The sequence below is a fragment of the Malurus melanocephalus genome, unplaced genomic scaffold (assembly GCF_030028575.1).
Source record: "Malurus melanocephalus ecotype Western Australia unplaced genomic scaffold, MMel_1.1 scaffold_28, whole genome shotgun sequence".
NCBI classification, from domain to species: domain Eukaryota; kingdom Metazoa; phylum Chordata; class Aves; order Passeriformes; family Maluridae; genus Malurus; species Malurus melanocephalus.
In genome coordinates this window covers 2,421,534-2,436,329 of record NW_026623260.1, presented here as the reverse complement: position 1 = coordinate 2,436,329, position 14,796 = coordinate 2,421,534, and the positions used below count along the sequence as shown (strand labels likewise).

The following is a 14,796-nucleotide window of genomic DNA, read 5'->3' as shown; positions in this document are numbered from 1 at the left end:
CTGTGTGGGGCTGAGAACCTGTCATATCTTCATGGTTGTGCRTTCAGAGCAGGGATCCAGGTGCAGCATTCCCCCTCGGGTGCTCTCTGGCACACCAGCCTGCAAGCCCTCCACCTCTGCATCAGACCTGTGCTGCTCTTGCTGTCCCAGTGTCATTTGGGCTGGGTTGGGGGCTCATGCTCRTGGTGTCCTGAGCGTGAGGTGTCTTGGCAGGATCAGGACCGTGGCTGGAGCCGCCCCCCTGCCCCGCCAAGCGCACATGTCCGCCTGCCCGTGCCCAGAAGATGACCAGGCTGCTCTTGGGGGTGACCCTGGAAAGGATTTGCAAGGCCGTGCTGCTGCTCTGCCTGCTGCACTTTGTCATCATCATGATCCTCTACTTTGACGTCTACGCGCAGCACCTGGACTTCTTCAGCCGCTTCAACACCAGGAATGCCTCGCGCRCCCACCCCTTCTCCAACTCCTCCCGCCCCAACGGCACCGTTCCCAGCTACGGGCCAGCCGGTGCTGAGGCCCCATCYCCCAGCACCAAGCCCAGCACCAACCAGTCCGCCACTGAGAAACCCTTGCAGCCCTGCCAGGAGACACCTCCTGGCTTAGGTGAGACATGCTGGGTGAGCGTTGGGGGTGAATTTGGGCTCTGATTCTGAACACAGGGTTCACGGGGCTGAGGAGGGTGCCCATGGTTGCCATCCTTATCCCCTTGAGCTCTGGGCATGGCTTCCCGGTGAAGTAGTAGAGAAACCCCAGCCTGGACAGCTGGTTTCAGGTTTTGTTAGCCCAGTCTCTCTGCCCGTTTAGGAAACGTTTCGGGTTCTCTCTGCCCTCAGTAGTGCCAGTCCCCCTTGTATGTCCCCCTTGCTGTTAGCTTTATTACCTGGGCAGGAGTGGCAGGTGACCATGACCCCGACCATGTTCTGTCCTGTGGGCATCACCCTGCYCTCCCTCTCACAGTTGGGCGTCTGCTCATCGAGTTCAGCTCTCCCATGAGCATGGAGCGAGTGCAGCGGGAGAACCCTGATGTGCGCCAGGGCGGCAAATACACCCCCCCAGACTGCCTACCCCGGCAGAAGGTGGCCATTCTCATCCCCTTCCGGCACCGCGAGCACCACCTCAAGTACTGGCTGCACTACCTGCACCCCATCCTGCGCCGGCAGAAGGTGGCTTATGGCATCTACATCATCAACCAGGTGAGGGGGGCRGGGGCAAGGGGGTGGCGGGGCTGGGGTGGACGAGTGAGCATCGCTCAGCTCTGCCCTGCAGTTCGGTGAAGACACCTTCAACCGGGCCAAGCTGCTCAACGTGGGATTTATGGAGGCACTCAAGGACGACGAGGAGTACGACTGCTTCATTTTCAGCGATGTGGACCTCATTCCCATGGACGATCGCAACCTCTATCGCTGCTACGAGCAGCCACGGCACTTTGCTGTTGGCATGGACAAGTTTGGATTCAGGTGGGTGCCTTGAGCTGGGGTGTTTCTGCCCAGGCAGGGCTGGAATATGTCTCTRGGATGACATCAGGGCAACCACCCTCAATTGTCACCTGGAGCAGGCATGAGGTTGATGGCTCAAACTGTGAACCTGAGATGGGAGAGGGCACAGAGCCCTGGGTAGAAGGGTGACAAAGAAAAGGGTTGGTGCTTGTACCTGGGGGTCCCCATGGGGGTCACCTCCATCTTTGCCTGTCTCTTGGACTGACTTATTTGCTCTCAACCTGCAGGCTGCCCTATGCCGGCTACTTTGGTGGTGTTTCTGGGCTGAGCAAATCCCAGTTCCTGAAGATCAATGGCTTTCCTAATGAGTACTGGGGCTGGGGAGGAGAGGATGATGACATCTTTAACCGGTAGGTGCCCAGCCCTCACTAGCACTGATTGGTTGGGGGTATACCAGGCTCCCTATGAGCACTACGTAGCAGTCTCACAGCACTGGTATTCCCGGTTTTGTGGGGGACGTGCATGGGCCATGACACATATCAAGGAGGGATTGAATTACACTCCAACATTAGGGTTGATGACCCTCATGAATGGAACTGGCCTCTCCCAGCACCCCTCTGCGTCCCTTGTGGCTGAAGCCCTGCAGTGTGGTATGCGCTGCACCCACAGGSTAGTGTGCTGGGATGCTAAACTTGGATGTGTCCAGGGCTGAGATTATAAACTTGGCATCATCTCAGTGGTGGCCATGCAGCAGCCACACAGTCATTCCTGCCAGCAGCCGGCAGGCAGCAGCACAGCTGCGTGCAGAGCAGAGCCCAATCCCCCCACACACACCCTGCACTGGGTGCCAGAGCTGGACAGCAGCCACCTCACCTCCTGTGGGCTCCCCCATGGTGCTGCCCAGGGAAGCAGTGTGCAGCCAGTGGGGTGTAACCAGACAGGCAAGACACCCTGTGGGAGCCCTGGACACACAGCAGTTGTGATTTCCACAAAAGGTGGCCTAGGGGTGGGGGACAAAAAGCGTGTGGAGCTCTGGAAGAGCTCAGGCAGCCCTTGATCTGAGGGGATAGCTCCAAGGAAAGGGCTAGGCAGCGGCATTTGGGGAATGCAGAGGGCAGGGGCCTCGAAGGGAGTGAGGGAGGAAGGGAGGGACGGATGGCTGCACATGGATGGCTGCCTTCGTGCGGCACAAGTGGAACACAGCTGCCGGTCCCTGGTCGGGAGTGGCGCTTTGGGCACACTGCCGCGGGGCATGTGGCACCCTAGGTCATGACACTGGCCTGGGCGAGGCCTGGCTTTGCTCATCTTGGCYTGGCACAGCTTTGTTTAACCAGGGACAGGCTTATTTTGCCTGGGGTCTGACCCTGGAGGTCTCTGGGCTGGGGAATGTCCCACCCCAGTGCCCACACACTGATCCCACCCTGCTCCCGGCCCCCAGCATCTCCCTGAATGGCATGAAGGTGTCGAGGCCCGACATCCGCATTGGGAGGTACCGCATGATTAAGCATGAACGCGACAAACACAACGAGCCCAACCCACAGAGGTGAGTGAGCTGCAGGGCTGGGGCAGTCAGAACTCTGGGCGATCACTGCGCTCCCCTGTTCTGCTCACCCCCGCAGAGGTCCAGCACTGCTGGCATTGTGGCATCCCCCATCCTCATCCTGCTTTTTTCCACCAGATTCACCAAGATCCAGAACACCAAAATGACGATGAAGCGGGATGGGATCAGCTCGCTGCAGTACCGGCTGGTGGAGATCTCCCGCCAGCCCATGTACACCAATATCACGGTGGAGATCGGCAGGCCACCGCCCCGCCTGGCCCGCGGCTAGTGCTCCCATCACTGGGAGCCCCTTGTGCCCAGGCTGCCTGGGCATGGCGGGTTTTGCCCCAGCCCAAGAGACAGGACTGGACAGGGATGTTTTCTGCCTACTCTGCTGCCTTCTGGAGACGGCTGCCTCCCAGCCGGTCCCTCTGTCCCCAGGATTTCTCTGTCCCCCCCATCCCCACGAGTGTGTTTGCAGGACCCCTGCCCCATACGTGGTGTGTTGGTGGACGAGCCCGGCTGCCCTGCAAGTGGCTCCTGGCACAGAGGGAGGGGGCAACCCCAGGCCTGGTGAGGAGCCCCCAGTCCTGCCTTGCAGCCTGGGCGGAGAGGGTGAAATCCCGCTGCTCTGTGAGAGCTGGAGGGTCCCCACTGGCGCTGTGAGAAGTGGGGTGCAGGCTTCCCCCTTTACCAGTGCTGGAGCCACTGCTGTCCCAGCTGGGGATGGGAGCAGCCCGGGCCTCCCAGGCAGGCAGGATCAGGTCGAGGTTGCTGCCGTGGCCAGGCACTGCCTGTACTGCTGGGCACACAGACGTGGCTCGCTGTCTTCCTCTGCTTTAGTCTGGTGCTTAGAGCCGGGCCCCGTCTCAGCTCTGCCAAACAGAGACCTCTGGTTAGCGAATGCCCCTCGCTGTGCCTCAGTTTCCCCAGGGCTGGGGGGATGGCAGCTGTATCCCATCCCCCTTCCCCAAAGGCAGGTGCTGTGTGTGTGTGTGCAGCCCCTGCCTGCACCTGCCGTCACCTGCCCTCCCCCCTTTTGTGGGGGGAATAGGGCTCATTTGAACCCCTCAGCCCCTCTTGGTGGGGGCTGCTGCAGCCCCCCTCTAGCAGGGAGAGAATCTTCCCCTTGAGGTCTCCCCCTTGTTTGCCTTCCCCCTTCCAGGCCAGGGGCAGGGGGGCTGCAGGCAGGAGAGGCCGGGACCATGCAGGGCAGGAGCCCTGTGCCCCTCCATGGGATTGGGAGCCCTAGCACCCCTGACGCTCCATGGGGGGCTGGGGGCACTGAGGTTGGGAGCAGGGCAGCTCGCCAGGGCTGGGGGGCACCGGCGACTTTTGTACATTTGAATGTCTGACCCTTTTTTCAGCGTACGTTGAATGCAGCGTTCGGTCGTAGAGACCGGGGGTTTTGTATTTAATAAAAGTTTGAAAAGTTGGCAGTCTGTGGGGTTGGGTGGGGGAAAGCACCACCTGATGAGGAATTGTGGCGTATGGAGGGGAAGTGCTGTGTGCCACCTCCATCTGCTGGCTGGGAGGCAGAACCATTGTCTCACCCTGTCCACCCCTGGGGGGTTCCCTTGCTCAGTCAGCAATGCAGACGGGCCTAACTAGGGCAAAGTGCACACGGGCATGCACAAGGCAAAGCCAGCTGCCCTCTCCTCTCCTTCATTTGGGGATGCTTTCCCTCAGCAGGGATAAATCCCTGGCCTCCATCCTCTGCCTTACCTCCAGCTGGTTTTGTATGTCCAAGTAGGGCAAAGAATTTCCCAGGACCCAGACTGGCTGTTCAGTGCCAACACCTGGCATCAGAGGGGAAAAGAGCTGCACCCATGAAGTGTGGCCCCCAACTTTTCAACCCCTCCTTCCCCCCACACAGTTCCCAAAGAAGGGCACAGCAGGACACAGCCTCAGGAATATAAATCTCATTAAAATCTAGGATACTTTAGAACTCTACACCAGGAGAGACACTGGCACAGGCAGYGCTGCCCAGAGACACTGGCACAGGCAGCGCTGCCCAGGGACGCGCGCGTTATTGCTAACAATTAGAGGTGAAGAGTAGCGGCGTGACTCGAGGGGCAGGGCACGGGCACCATGCGGGAACCTGCGCCCCTCGCCGCGGCACGACGGGGGGCTTGGGACGGGGAGCTGGAACATCCTGCTGGGGCTCRCCGCCCACCGCCTCCCGCCACCGTGCCAAGCTGTGCCATGTCCCTGTGCCAGCCTTGGGGCTGCAACATAGGGAGCACAAGGATGCTGGCTGGGAGGGGAGCAAGCGGGGTGGGAAGGGTCTCACCCCAACCACCCCAAATCAAGAGCTCCAAGCCCTTTGGCTGGAGCTGGAAGACAGATTTAAACAGCCCGGCCTTTGCCAGTGCATCCTCTGCCACTAATACTGGTTGGGGACTGAACATCCCCAGATGGCTCGGAGCRAGTGGGCTGGTGCAGCCCTTCGTGTCTCCGCTGGTACCTCTTGCTAAGCAGCAACTGGGGGAGGCCAGTCCATCTTGCTCCCCCTTAGCACCATGGAGGGTCCTCCCCTGCCAGTGCTGGGGCTGCCAAGGAGAGCTGGACCTCATCCCTGTCTGGTCACCCCCCGGCCAGGCTTAAGTACTCCCCAGCCTCCTGCCCCACTGCGGGGCAGGCAGCAGCGTTGGGCTGTGCCCACACTGCTTGTGGCTGTGCCCAGCTTCGTAGGCAATGCCTGGCCACCCAGAAGGGCACCCACAGCCCCCTGTGGGGCCACAGGGTGGAGAGGTGCATGGAGGGGAGCATACCAGCTCACTGCCTGCACAGCCCCGGCGTACCATGCGTATGTGCATGCCCACGTACACCACATGTGTGCCCATGCTGCATCTGAGGGACACACACGTGTATACACGTGTGCTCTAAGTGCTTGTGTCTTGTGCCGTCAGATCCCCCTACCCGTGCAAGCAACATGCTTGCCCCCCCCCATCTCCCTGTGCTGGCCTGGTGCCTGGCACCACCTGTGGGCATGTGACACCCAACAGACTCTGAGCCACAGTGAGTGCCCACCTGGGCTGGGGGTCCCTGCAGTGCCAACCCCTGCCACAATGGCCTTGTGCACACACAGGCTGTGGGCAGTCCTAGCRTGCCCTGCCCTGGTCCCACCCCATGTCCTCCCCATAGGAAGGCCAGGAGGGTGCCCCATGGCAGGGTAGGCTGCCTGGCTTGGGGAAGGGAGGTGCGAGCCCGGGAGCATCCCACCCCCCATTCTGTGCTTTCCCCCCAGGTCAAGGCCCCTGCAAAGTGCCTCTGGCTCCCGGCTCTCCCGGGGCTGTGCCCCCTCCTCTCTTGTCCCAGCGTCGAGCACAAAGGTTACCGTAAACACAAGGGTTAACAAACGCCACGGGGGCGGGGGCGGAAGGGGTTAACCGGCAAGGAGGTGGGGGGGTCTCGGGGATGGGTGCTGAGAGCCCCCATGGTCCGGTGCGGCCCGGAGCCAGGCTCCGCCAGCGGAAGGTGCAAGAGGGGTTAGAGGGGGTGCGGGGATTGTGGTGGGTCACAGTCTGGAGTCCTGGCTGTGGGCTGAGCCATTGCTGCCCTGCACGGGGGACGCAGCCGCTGCCTCGCTCTGGCCCTTCTCTGGCTGCAGGGGCTGCACCTCCAGGTGGGACTCGGTGGAGGGGCTGAACGCCGGAGCATAGCGCCCGCTGCGGTGCTCTGGCAGYGCTGGGCCCCAGTCCTTGCTTGCCTTCGTAGCATTTTTCAAGCGCTAGAGAGAAAGGAAGAGGATGGACCCAAGATTAGCACCCACCATGCTCCCCTGCCCCACTCTGCACTAACWTTCCAGCAGCTTCCAAGAGTGCACAGAAATGTGGTGCCCTATGGATACTGTCTGCACACAGCCACTGCTGACAGCTCCAGTGAGGTGAGCGACAGCCTTGCTGGCAGCCGCAGGTGGGACACAGACAAAGGGGTGTAGCCCCTGGCCACCCACCTCAAGCAGTGTGTCCCCTTCCGAACGGCACACTTTGTAGATGGCGTAGATGGGGATGCAGATGACGGAAGAGAGCGCCATGAGGAAGCCGATGCTGATGGCCCAGGTAGGGTAGACATACTCATTGTAGGAGATGGGCCGGTACTGGATCACTGTGAAGACCAGGATGAACTGGCAAAGGAATAGGCAGGATCAGACAGCGAGAAGCAGCCAGCTTGTTCTATGCCCCCACAACTTCCCATTCTGCCCTATGCTTGCTCTCCTRCAGCCCAGCACACTCCTCTCCAGGGAGTGCCATGTCCAGATGGGCTCCTTGTCCCCTCCTCCCACGGCCCACTGCCCCATGGTTGTGATGCTCACAAATATGATGGCGGGCGAGATGAAGCGCCAGCAGATCTGGAAGAAGAGTGGGGGAGGAAAGCCCAGCATCATCTCAATGTCCTTGAAGTAGTTGCGGTGCCCTGGGGAGAAAAGTGACCACCAGCCCCGGTGATGACCCAAGCCCCCTCACTGCCCACCCAGCTCCAGCCCCAGTGCCATTGCTGTGGGACCCACCAGCCTCCCCGTGTAGCACAGAGCAAATCGCTGATTGGCCAGACACTGGGCCAAGCCCTCCTGCATTGGCTGGATCAGCCCTGACATCTGATTGGCTGCAGGCAGCTGCACCTACCGTAGATGTACATGATGGCCACGCACATGATGCAGGAGATGACCACCAGGGAGAAGCTGGCAGCGTAGTTGTCCATCAGCAGGAGCCAGTAGATGCCCGCCTGGAAGAAAGACCCATTGGTACAACTGCCCCCACAGCCATGCTGACTGTAGGGGCAACACACAACTCAGACATTGCTCCCACAGCCRCCAGAGTCAGCATGGGGTCACTTAATTCTGCATACCGTCACCAATGTTGGTGTGGCAAGACCAGGCCCTGGCTGTCACTACCATCACAGTGACAACAAAGTGGATGTGGCTGATGAAGTTGGCYATGGCAATGGCATCCCATGGCGACAGTCCCATGGTCACGTACCTGCGTGGTGAGCGGGACGCCCAGCAGGAAGCCAGCCACAGCCACTCCCAGCGTTACAAAGGTCTTTTTGCGGATGATCCACTCGTTGCCCACCTCATCCACAATGGCCGTGACCAGAGTCTCCAGCAGGCAGAACTGCATATGGGGCAGAGTGGGGAGCATGTCACCACCTTGGCACCACCATGCCACCCCATCTGAACATGCTGGCCCCACCATCACCTACCTGTGTACCCAGCCCCAGGAGGATGAGCATAAAGAAGAAGAGAATGGACCACAGTGGCGAGATGGGGAGCAAGGTGAGGGCCTCAGGGTAGGCGACAAAGGCCAGGCCTGGCCCGTGATCAGCCACCTTGGAGACATCCACACCCAGGTGGTTGGCCATGAAGCCCAGGATGGAGAAGATGACRAAGCCAGCATAGACACTGGTAGCACAGTTGGTGATGCTGATGATGATGCTGTCCCTGTGGGAAGAGGAGTCAGGGCTGGCAGCAGGCATGAGGGCAGTGGCAGGGCCGGGGGGCCGTGGTCAGGCACTCACCGGTAGCAATTGTTGTTGAACTTGTTATAGGAGGCCATGGTKATGAGCCCGCCCCAGGCACAGCCCAGCGAGTAGAAGATCTGCGAGGCTGCGTCACCCCACACCTGTGGCAGTGAGATGGTCAGTGCTGTGCCCCCAGCCCCGCTCAGCCCCGGCCATCCGCCACCCTTCGTCCCTGCTCACCTTGGCATTGAGGATCTTGTCCCACTGGGGTGTCAGGTAGTACATGATGCCAGTGACGGCCCCCTCCAGTGTGATGCCCCGTACAAAGAGGATGGTGAGCACCACGTAGGGGAAGGTGGCCGTGAAATACACCACCTGTGGGGCAGCACCTCAGTGAGGCAGGGACACAGACAGGTGTGGCTAAGGTGTGGCTATGGGCTGGGGCTATGGTCCAGAGTGTGGAGTGATGGACCAGAAGAGGATGTGGTCCAGGGAGGGGACTATGGACAAGGAGGTGGGGCCTTGGCCACATGGAAGAAGCTGTGTCCAGCATGGATGTGGCCAGGTCACACAGTTGTGGGGCCTTTCCCAGAGTGGGAGGAGCATACACAGAGGGCTGGGACAATGCTAAAAGTGGAGGAGCTGCACCCAGAAGGGGTGGGGACATGTCCACAACAGGAGATTCATTTCCAGCAGRGGAGGGGCTATGCCTAGAGGGGACACGCTGTCTACCCAGGAGGCACGTCCACACCCACAGGGAAGGGCCCAGAGAGGGAACAAGCAGGTACCTTCCCCGAGGATTTCACGCCCTTGATGAGGCAGAGGAAGACAACGACCCAGGAGACACCGAGGCAGCCCAGGAGGGGCAGCCGCACCTCGCCCAGGTTCCCAATATCATCCGACAGGTTCAGCACATACCTCCTGTATGGGAAATGGGTAGCAGGGTCAGTGGAGCCCCCCATCACCACCTCCCCCACTCTGATCCCAGTCCCCAGTACCTCCAGTACTCCTCACTGGGGCTGGTGCGCTTCTGGGTGGTGTTGAGGAGCTGRGTGAGGTTGAGGGCAGCACGGCTGGAGAGGTTCCCGTCCAGCACCCCCACACAGTCGGGCGTGTTCCAGGGGTTGCTGCAGTACGTCCAGGGCAGCACGCGCGTCATGGACACAAAGAAGTAGTAGAAGGCAATACAGATCACCACGTTGTAGTAGATCCCGATGTACGTGGACACCACCATCATCCCGTAGCCCACGCCTGGGAACAGCACCGGGGAGGGGTGAGCGGCAGGGAGCGGCGGCACGGCACGGGCACGGCGCACAGCACCAGGGTTGTGGCATGGGAGGAGTGGGCTGCATGCAGTGCTGTCAGCAGCCTTGCAGCCAGCCATGCTGCGGCTCGGCACCTGGCTGTGGAACGGGGGTGAGGAGCACTGCGCATGGAATCCTCTGCCTCCCAACAAACCCAGCGGTGCTGAGGGTCACCTAGGACACGTGGCAATTCACACAGGCTGCACACAAACCCTTGGGGTCTGCAGCGCTAGAGGGCAACTAGGTTGGGATCATTCCTGGCTACAGTAACTTTAGGCCTGCAGTTATCTGGTGACATGTCAAAGGATACACGAGCACCCCCCACTCAGTATGCCACTGTGCAGAGTACAGGATAGTGTRTGCATGGGCCGCTTGCACTCAGACATGACATGTGGGCGTGTGCCAGGGGAGCCAGCAGCATGAGARCACACCAGAAAGCCAGGAGATGCACCTGGAGCAGGGTCCAGCCATGCTAGGGCACGCACGTGGGCACAGCACCCACTGCCTCCGGTCCAGGGAGAGGAATGCAGGAGCATGCCCACAGCTGGACACGCCCCAGCGTGTTCAGGGGACCTCAGTGGCCTCTGCAAGAGTGATACGCTGGGGACACGTGTGGCATATGCAGGGATGTGTGTGTAATGCCTGCGGTGGATGCCAGCGCAGGGCTGGGGTTTGCGCAGGGGATGCGACGCGTGAGCAGGGGCACGTGTAACGCGTGCAGGGACGGCAGGCTGTGCAGGGCAGCGCAGCCAGGGTGGGCACGTGTGCAGGGGACCCGCGCGATGCAGACGGCGATCGGCGCGCAGGGCACGCGTGTGCAGGGCTGCACGAGCCGCAGGTGCCTGCACCTGCCCATGTGAGGTGCCAGAGGTGTGCGTGCACCCCATGCTGCGTGAGGGCCACACCAACCATCACACGCCGTGACGGCAGGYGTCCCATGCTGGCGTGTGTCAGCAGGGACTGGCAGCTCCTTACCTTTGAACATGGGGCTGACCCTCCAGACGCCGAGGCAGCCCTGGCTGGCAAACTGCCCAAAGGAGAGCTCCATGAAGAAGAGGGGGATGCCACAAAACACCAGCATAATGAAGTAGGGGAACATGAAGGCACCTGGTGGGCAGGAACCAGAGGATGAGTTGGCAGCAAGCCCAGGCACGGCTGTACTTCCCATGCCCTTCACCACCCCAAGAAATACCATGCGGGGCCGGGGTGCATGCTCACACACCTTCCCAGAGGAACCCCACTCCCCCATTCCCTGGACACCCACCTCCCCCATTTCGGTAGCAGAGGTATGGGAAGCGCCAGACGTTGCCTAGGCCGACGGCGTAGCCCACGCTGGTCAGGACAAACTCGATCTGGTTGCCCCAGTTGCCACGCTTGACGCTCTTGTCCTGCTTGCCCCGCTCCCCGGGCACGGCGCCGTTCTGCAGAGAGATGCCATGGGATGTGTCAATTGGGGACCCCCCCGCTGGCCCCATTGGAAGGGTGACAGCCGCCGAGCGGGGCTGGGTGGTCCCCGGCATCCTTCCCCATCCCGCCCCCCTGCCTGCCCCCGCTGCCCGCCACGCACAGGCAGTGCCAAGGAGGGGGAGGGCAGTGGTGGCGGCCCCCCCCAATGAATGGCTCTGCCCAGAGCCCGACTGCAGAGAAGGGAGAGCCTGCAACTCATACAAAGCAGGTCCGGGCGCTGGAGCACAAAGGGGCCTCTGTTCTCATGCCCCCCCTCCCTGTGCCCAGCRAGAGAGGTCCTGCTGGGTGGCCACTGCCCACAACTCGGGGGGGATTGTGKGACCCCCGGGTTGAAGCAGAAGCCCCTCTCACTGGGCAGTGAGGTGCAGTGACTAGAGCAGGCAGGGGGCTGGGTGCCCCCCCAGATAAAGCACCTTRCCACAGCCAGGGTCCTGCTGCTGGCTCAGCACCAAGCAAAGGCACCACGCTTGGGGCAGCTCACAGGGGGTCCCATGCAGGTGGGTCTCCTGTGTGGACAGCCTCAGAGCCCAGCTGTCCCTCACTGAGGGTGACTGGGGGCAGGGGGGGGCAGAAGGGGGCAAGAAAGGGCGCTTTGTACAGCCTGCCACACAATGTGAGCTCACACCGAGGAGGACAACAACAACAGAGATGAGCACCCATTACCCTGGCAGGGATGGCACCCATCAATCACCCCACCGCTCTGTCCCAGCACAGCCCTGGGATCATACTAACATCCTGCRTGGATGCTGTGGAGCTCCAGCAGCTTGGGCCAAGAGCAGATAGCATTTCGGGATGCAGGGGTGCCTCAAGCCCTCTGCTCCCCACCTGAGGCCAGGTGATGGAAGGATGCATGGAGTGAGGGTGCTGTTTGCCCGTCCATGGTCCCACAGCACCCACACTCCTACAGGAGCAGCACCGGGTGCTAGCAGCCCTAGGAGCCTGTCAGAGCTGCACAGTGCTGGTGTCACCCCCACGGACACCGCAGCGCCCGTGCCCACCTCATGCCTCTCCCTGAGCTGCCCCCCTGTCCATGTGCCCCCCACCGTGGCTGACGCCGGCAGTGAGTGGGCCACAAATGGGAGCCGTCACTTTGGATCTGCTCACGCCGGCGGGGCGCAGGCAGCAGGCGCGGTGCACCTAACCGTATCATTTGATTAGGGCCGGCACAGCCGGGACGTGATGCCCAGCGACTCCGGCACCGCGCTGCCAAACAAAGCCATCTGCTGCGAGCGGGGCCCGCACGCGCCGCGGGCTGCGGGGGGGCTGCAGGACAGGGGCGAGGGGGGATCGGAGGGCACTTGGGCCAGGGCTGGAGGAGCAATGGGCTGCYGTGCCAGGCTGGGGAACCGGAGTGCCCACACCTGACCCCGGGAGCAAAGGGTCCATCAGAAACAAGCTTGCAATAGCTCTGGCTGCTGGGGGACACCCCCTCCCAGCAAAGGTTCTCATTGTGGGGTGCTGTGCGAGAGCAGGGCTCGGGGGTCCCCAAGGCGGGGGGACAGCACACTGGCAGTGTCCCCATGCCAGGGCACACTGCCCACTCGAGCASACTGATCCGATCGGGAAGCCTCTGATTAAGCTGCTCGCACTAACGAGGCTCCTAATGAGCAGCACAGCCAGCAGGAGTGGGGGCAACGCTCCAGCCTCCCTGACAAAAAGGTCTGGTGGGGGGACCAGACACACTACAGGACCCTGGCTCAGCCTGGAGCCCAGGTGCCAAAGGGGACCTCATCCCTGTTCTGAGCCATCACTGCTCAGGTACCCTGGCTTCATCYCCAAGCCTCATGGAGCACCCCAACTTTGAGCTGCCTGGCACCCGTGCAATGAAACTGCCAGGCCTCTGCTGCTCCCTCCCTTCCTGCAGCACAGGGCTTTGGTGCACTTGTCCCCAATAAGGGGGAGGCCACATGTGTGTCCATGCATGCACAAGCGAGCACACGTGCGCAAACACTCGCATGCTCACCCATCAGCTCACTACACCCCCCCTCCCCAAATCTAGGAAGGTYACCCTGCCCTTTACACTCATTAACCACCCTCCCAACCCCACAGAGTAAAAGAAGGGGGTGGATAGAGAGAACCCAGACATCTGGAAAGACGAAACTTCCCCCTTTCCCCACTGTGGGAATGGGACAGAGCTGGAATGCACCGGGAGAGATTGCCACCCAGCAACAATGCGGTCTCTGGGGAGACTAGAGACTGGCTCCCAGGCCCCAAATTTTCCATGCATGTAATCACATGCAGCTTCAAAGAATGCCTGGCTTGGGTGATAACATCAGGGAGGAGGAAGGATGCCCCAGGCACCCCAAATGTCTCCAGAAGGGAAGCTCCAAAAGGGAAGGTCCAAAACATCCCAAAAGGGGACGTTTGGGGTGCCTGGGACATCCTTCCTCCCCCTTCCCCAGGGAACCCCCTATACACCATGGCTAAAACTTCYCCAGTCCAGCAAAGCAGGCATCATCCATCACCCCGCCTGGCACCAAAGCCTTTCTCATGCTAAGCAGCATCGCCTCACACAATGACATCTTGGCTGGGGTGCCCGGATGCCCCCCACTTCCCTAAGGGGCCCTGATTTATGGCTGGGAAGCTTGTGGTGGTGGCAGGGCCGATACTGGAAGGAGATGTCCTCATGGGAGGCATCTCCAGCATGAACCTCCTCCTCTTTTTTCCCCATTCAAACTGCCCACACGGGGATATTCCACAAACCTTATCCAGCCCCGCCCTGCACCMGTAGGGACCCCCAATTTCTCCATCCAGCCTCCTACTGGGAGGCTGTCAGGGCTGCCCCTGCAACGCCAGCACAGGGTATCAATACACCTGATGTCATCAGTTTGATGTCATTGTTCATTGCCATGGCGATGGCAACAAAATCATGGCTGTATTAGGCAGGGGCTGCTGGAAGATAGAAAAAAATATGCTAATAATATCATTTGCCACAATAGTGGCTCTTCCAGGATGGTGGAGGCAGATGAACCCCAGTCTGAGGAGGGGGTCCCAAGGGATGGAGGGATGGGGTCACTTAGAGAGGGGGTGTCCTGGGTGCCCTTGCTGGCTGTCTACTGATCCTGGGTGCTGGGGACCCTGCAATCAGGCCCTGCGCTCCTTATCCCTGGTACACGGGGTAACGAATCCACAAGTGTCATTCCTGCATCAGAGGTTGCAGAAGTTGTGCCCTGSCAACCTGCTCATCCTGGCTCAGCCAGCCCCACCCGCATTTCCTAACTCTCCAACTCTCCCTGCCCTCTCTCTTCGGTGCCCAGTCCCATGTTTGCCCCTGTYGCAGCACAGCAGAGACATGCTGTGATGGAAAAGGCATCTGGCATGGCCTGGGCAGTGGCAGCACCATCCATGGGTGCTGGGGACAGTCCCAAGGTTGGGTAATGCAGAGATGAGGTCCAAACCCCAGGACCTCCCAGGAGTTTACGCAGCCATCACCACCCCTCAGTGCAGAAGGCTGTCCAGCCCCAGTGACAGCCCCAAGCGTGTCCTGTGAACCACCCACAGCAGCACCAGCATTGCCCTGGAGTGCCACGGAGGGGCCAGGGCAAGCTTTGACATTGCTCACTGATGTCCACAAAAGAGAAAAAGGGAG

The 14,796-nt window shown here is 60.9% G+C and overlaps 2 protein-coding genes across 6 annotated transcripts in view; one reads left to right on the top strand and one right to left on the bottom strand.

The window, feature by feature from the left end:
• The first annotated feature begins 213 nt into the window (after nucleotides 1-213).
• On the top strand, nucleotides 214-4,408 carry B4GALT2 (beta-1,4-galactosyltransferase 2). Its single transcript, XM_057390625.1, has 6 exons — nucleotides 214-600; nucleotides 955-1,190; nucleotides 1,264-1,454; nucleotides 1,721-1,843; nucleotides 2,872-2,976; nucleotides 3,112-4,408. The coding sequence occupies exons 1-6, from the start codon at nucleotides 285-287 to the stop codon at nucleotides 3,260-3,262; spliced, it is 1,122 nt and encodes a 373-aa protein (XP_057246608.1). The 5' UTR covers nucleotides 214-284; the 3' UTR covers nucleotides 3,263-4,408.
• A 472-nt stretch (nucleotides 4,409-4,880) lies between these two features.
• The window catches only part of SLC6A9 (solute carrier family 6 member 9), a 17,491-nt gene continuing 7,575 nt past the window's right edge, over nucleotides 4,881-14,796 (bottom strand). For all 5 annotated transcript variants that reach the window (XM_057390620.1, XM_057390624.1, XM_057390622.1 and 2 more), the window contains 12 exons: nucleotides 11,005-11,161; nucleotides 10,716-10,847; nucleotides 9,435-9,687; nucleotides 9,225-9,357; nucleotides 8,677-8,811; nucleotides 8,494-8,597; nucleotides 8,179-8,416; nucleotides 7,956-8,090; nucleotides 7,602-7,701; nucleotides 7,292-7,392; nucleotides 6,932-7,102; nucleotides 4,881-6,706 (listed from right to left, as the gene is read on the bottom strand). In XM_057390620.1, coding sequence (XP_057246603.1) covers nucleotides 6,494-6,706; nucleotides 6,932-7,102; nucleotides 7,292-7,392; nucleotides 7,602-7,701; nucleotides 7,956-8,090; nucleotides 8,179-8,416; nucleotides 8,494-8,597; nucleotides 8,677-8,811; nucleotides 9,225-9,357; nucleotides 9,435-9,687; nucleotides 10,716-10,847; nucleotides 11,005-11,161 — 1,872 coding nt within the window. In that variant the 3' untranslated portion in view covers nucleotides 4,881-6,493. The remainder of the gene's footprint in view (nucleotides 6,707-6,931; nucleotides 7,103-7,291; nucleotides 7,393-7,601; nucleotides 7,702-7,955; nucleotides 8,091-8,178; nucleotides 8,417-8,493; nucleotides 8,598-8,676; nucleotides 8,812-9,224; nucleotides 9,358-9,434; nucleotides 9,688-10,715; nucleotides 10,848-11,004; nucleotides 11,162-14,796) is intronic.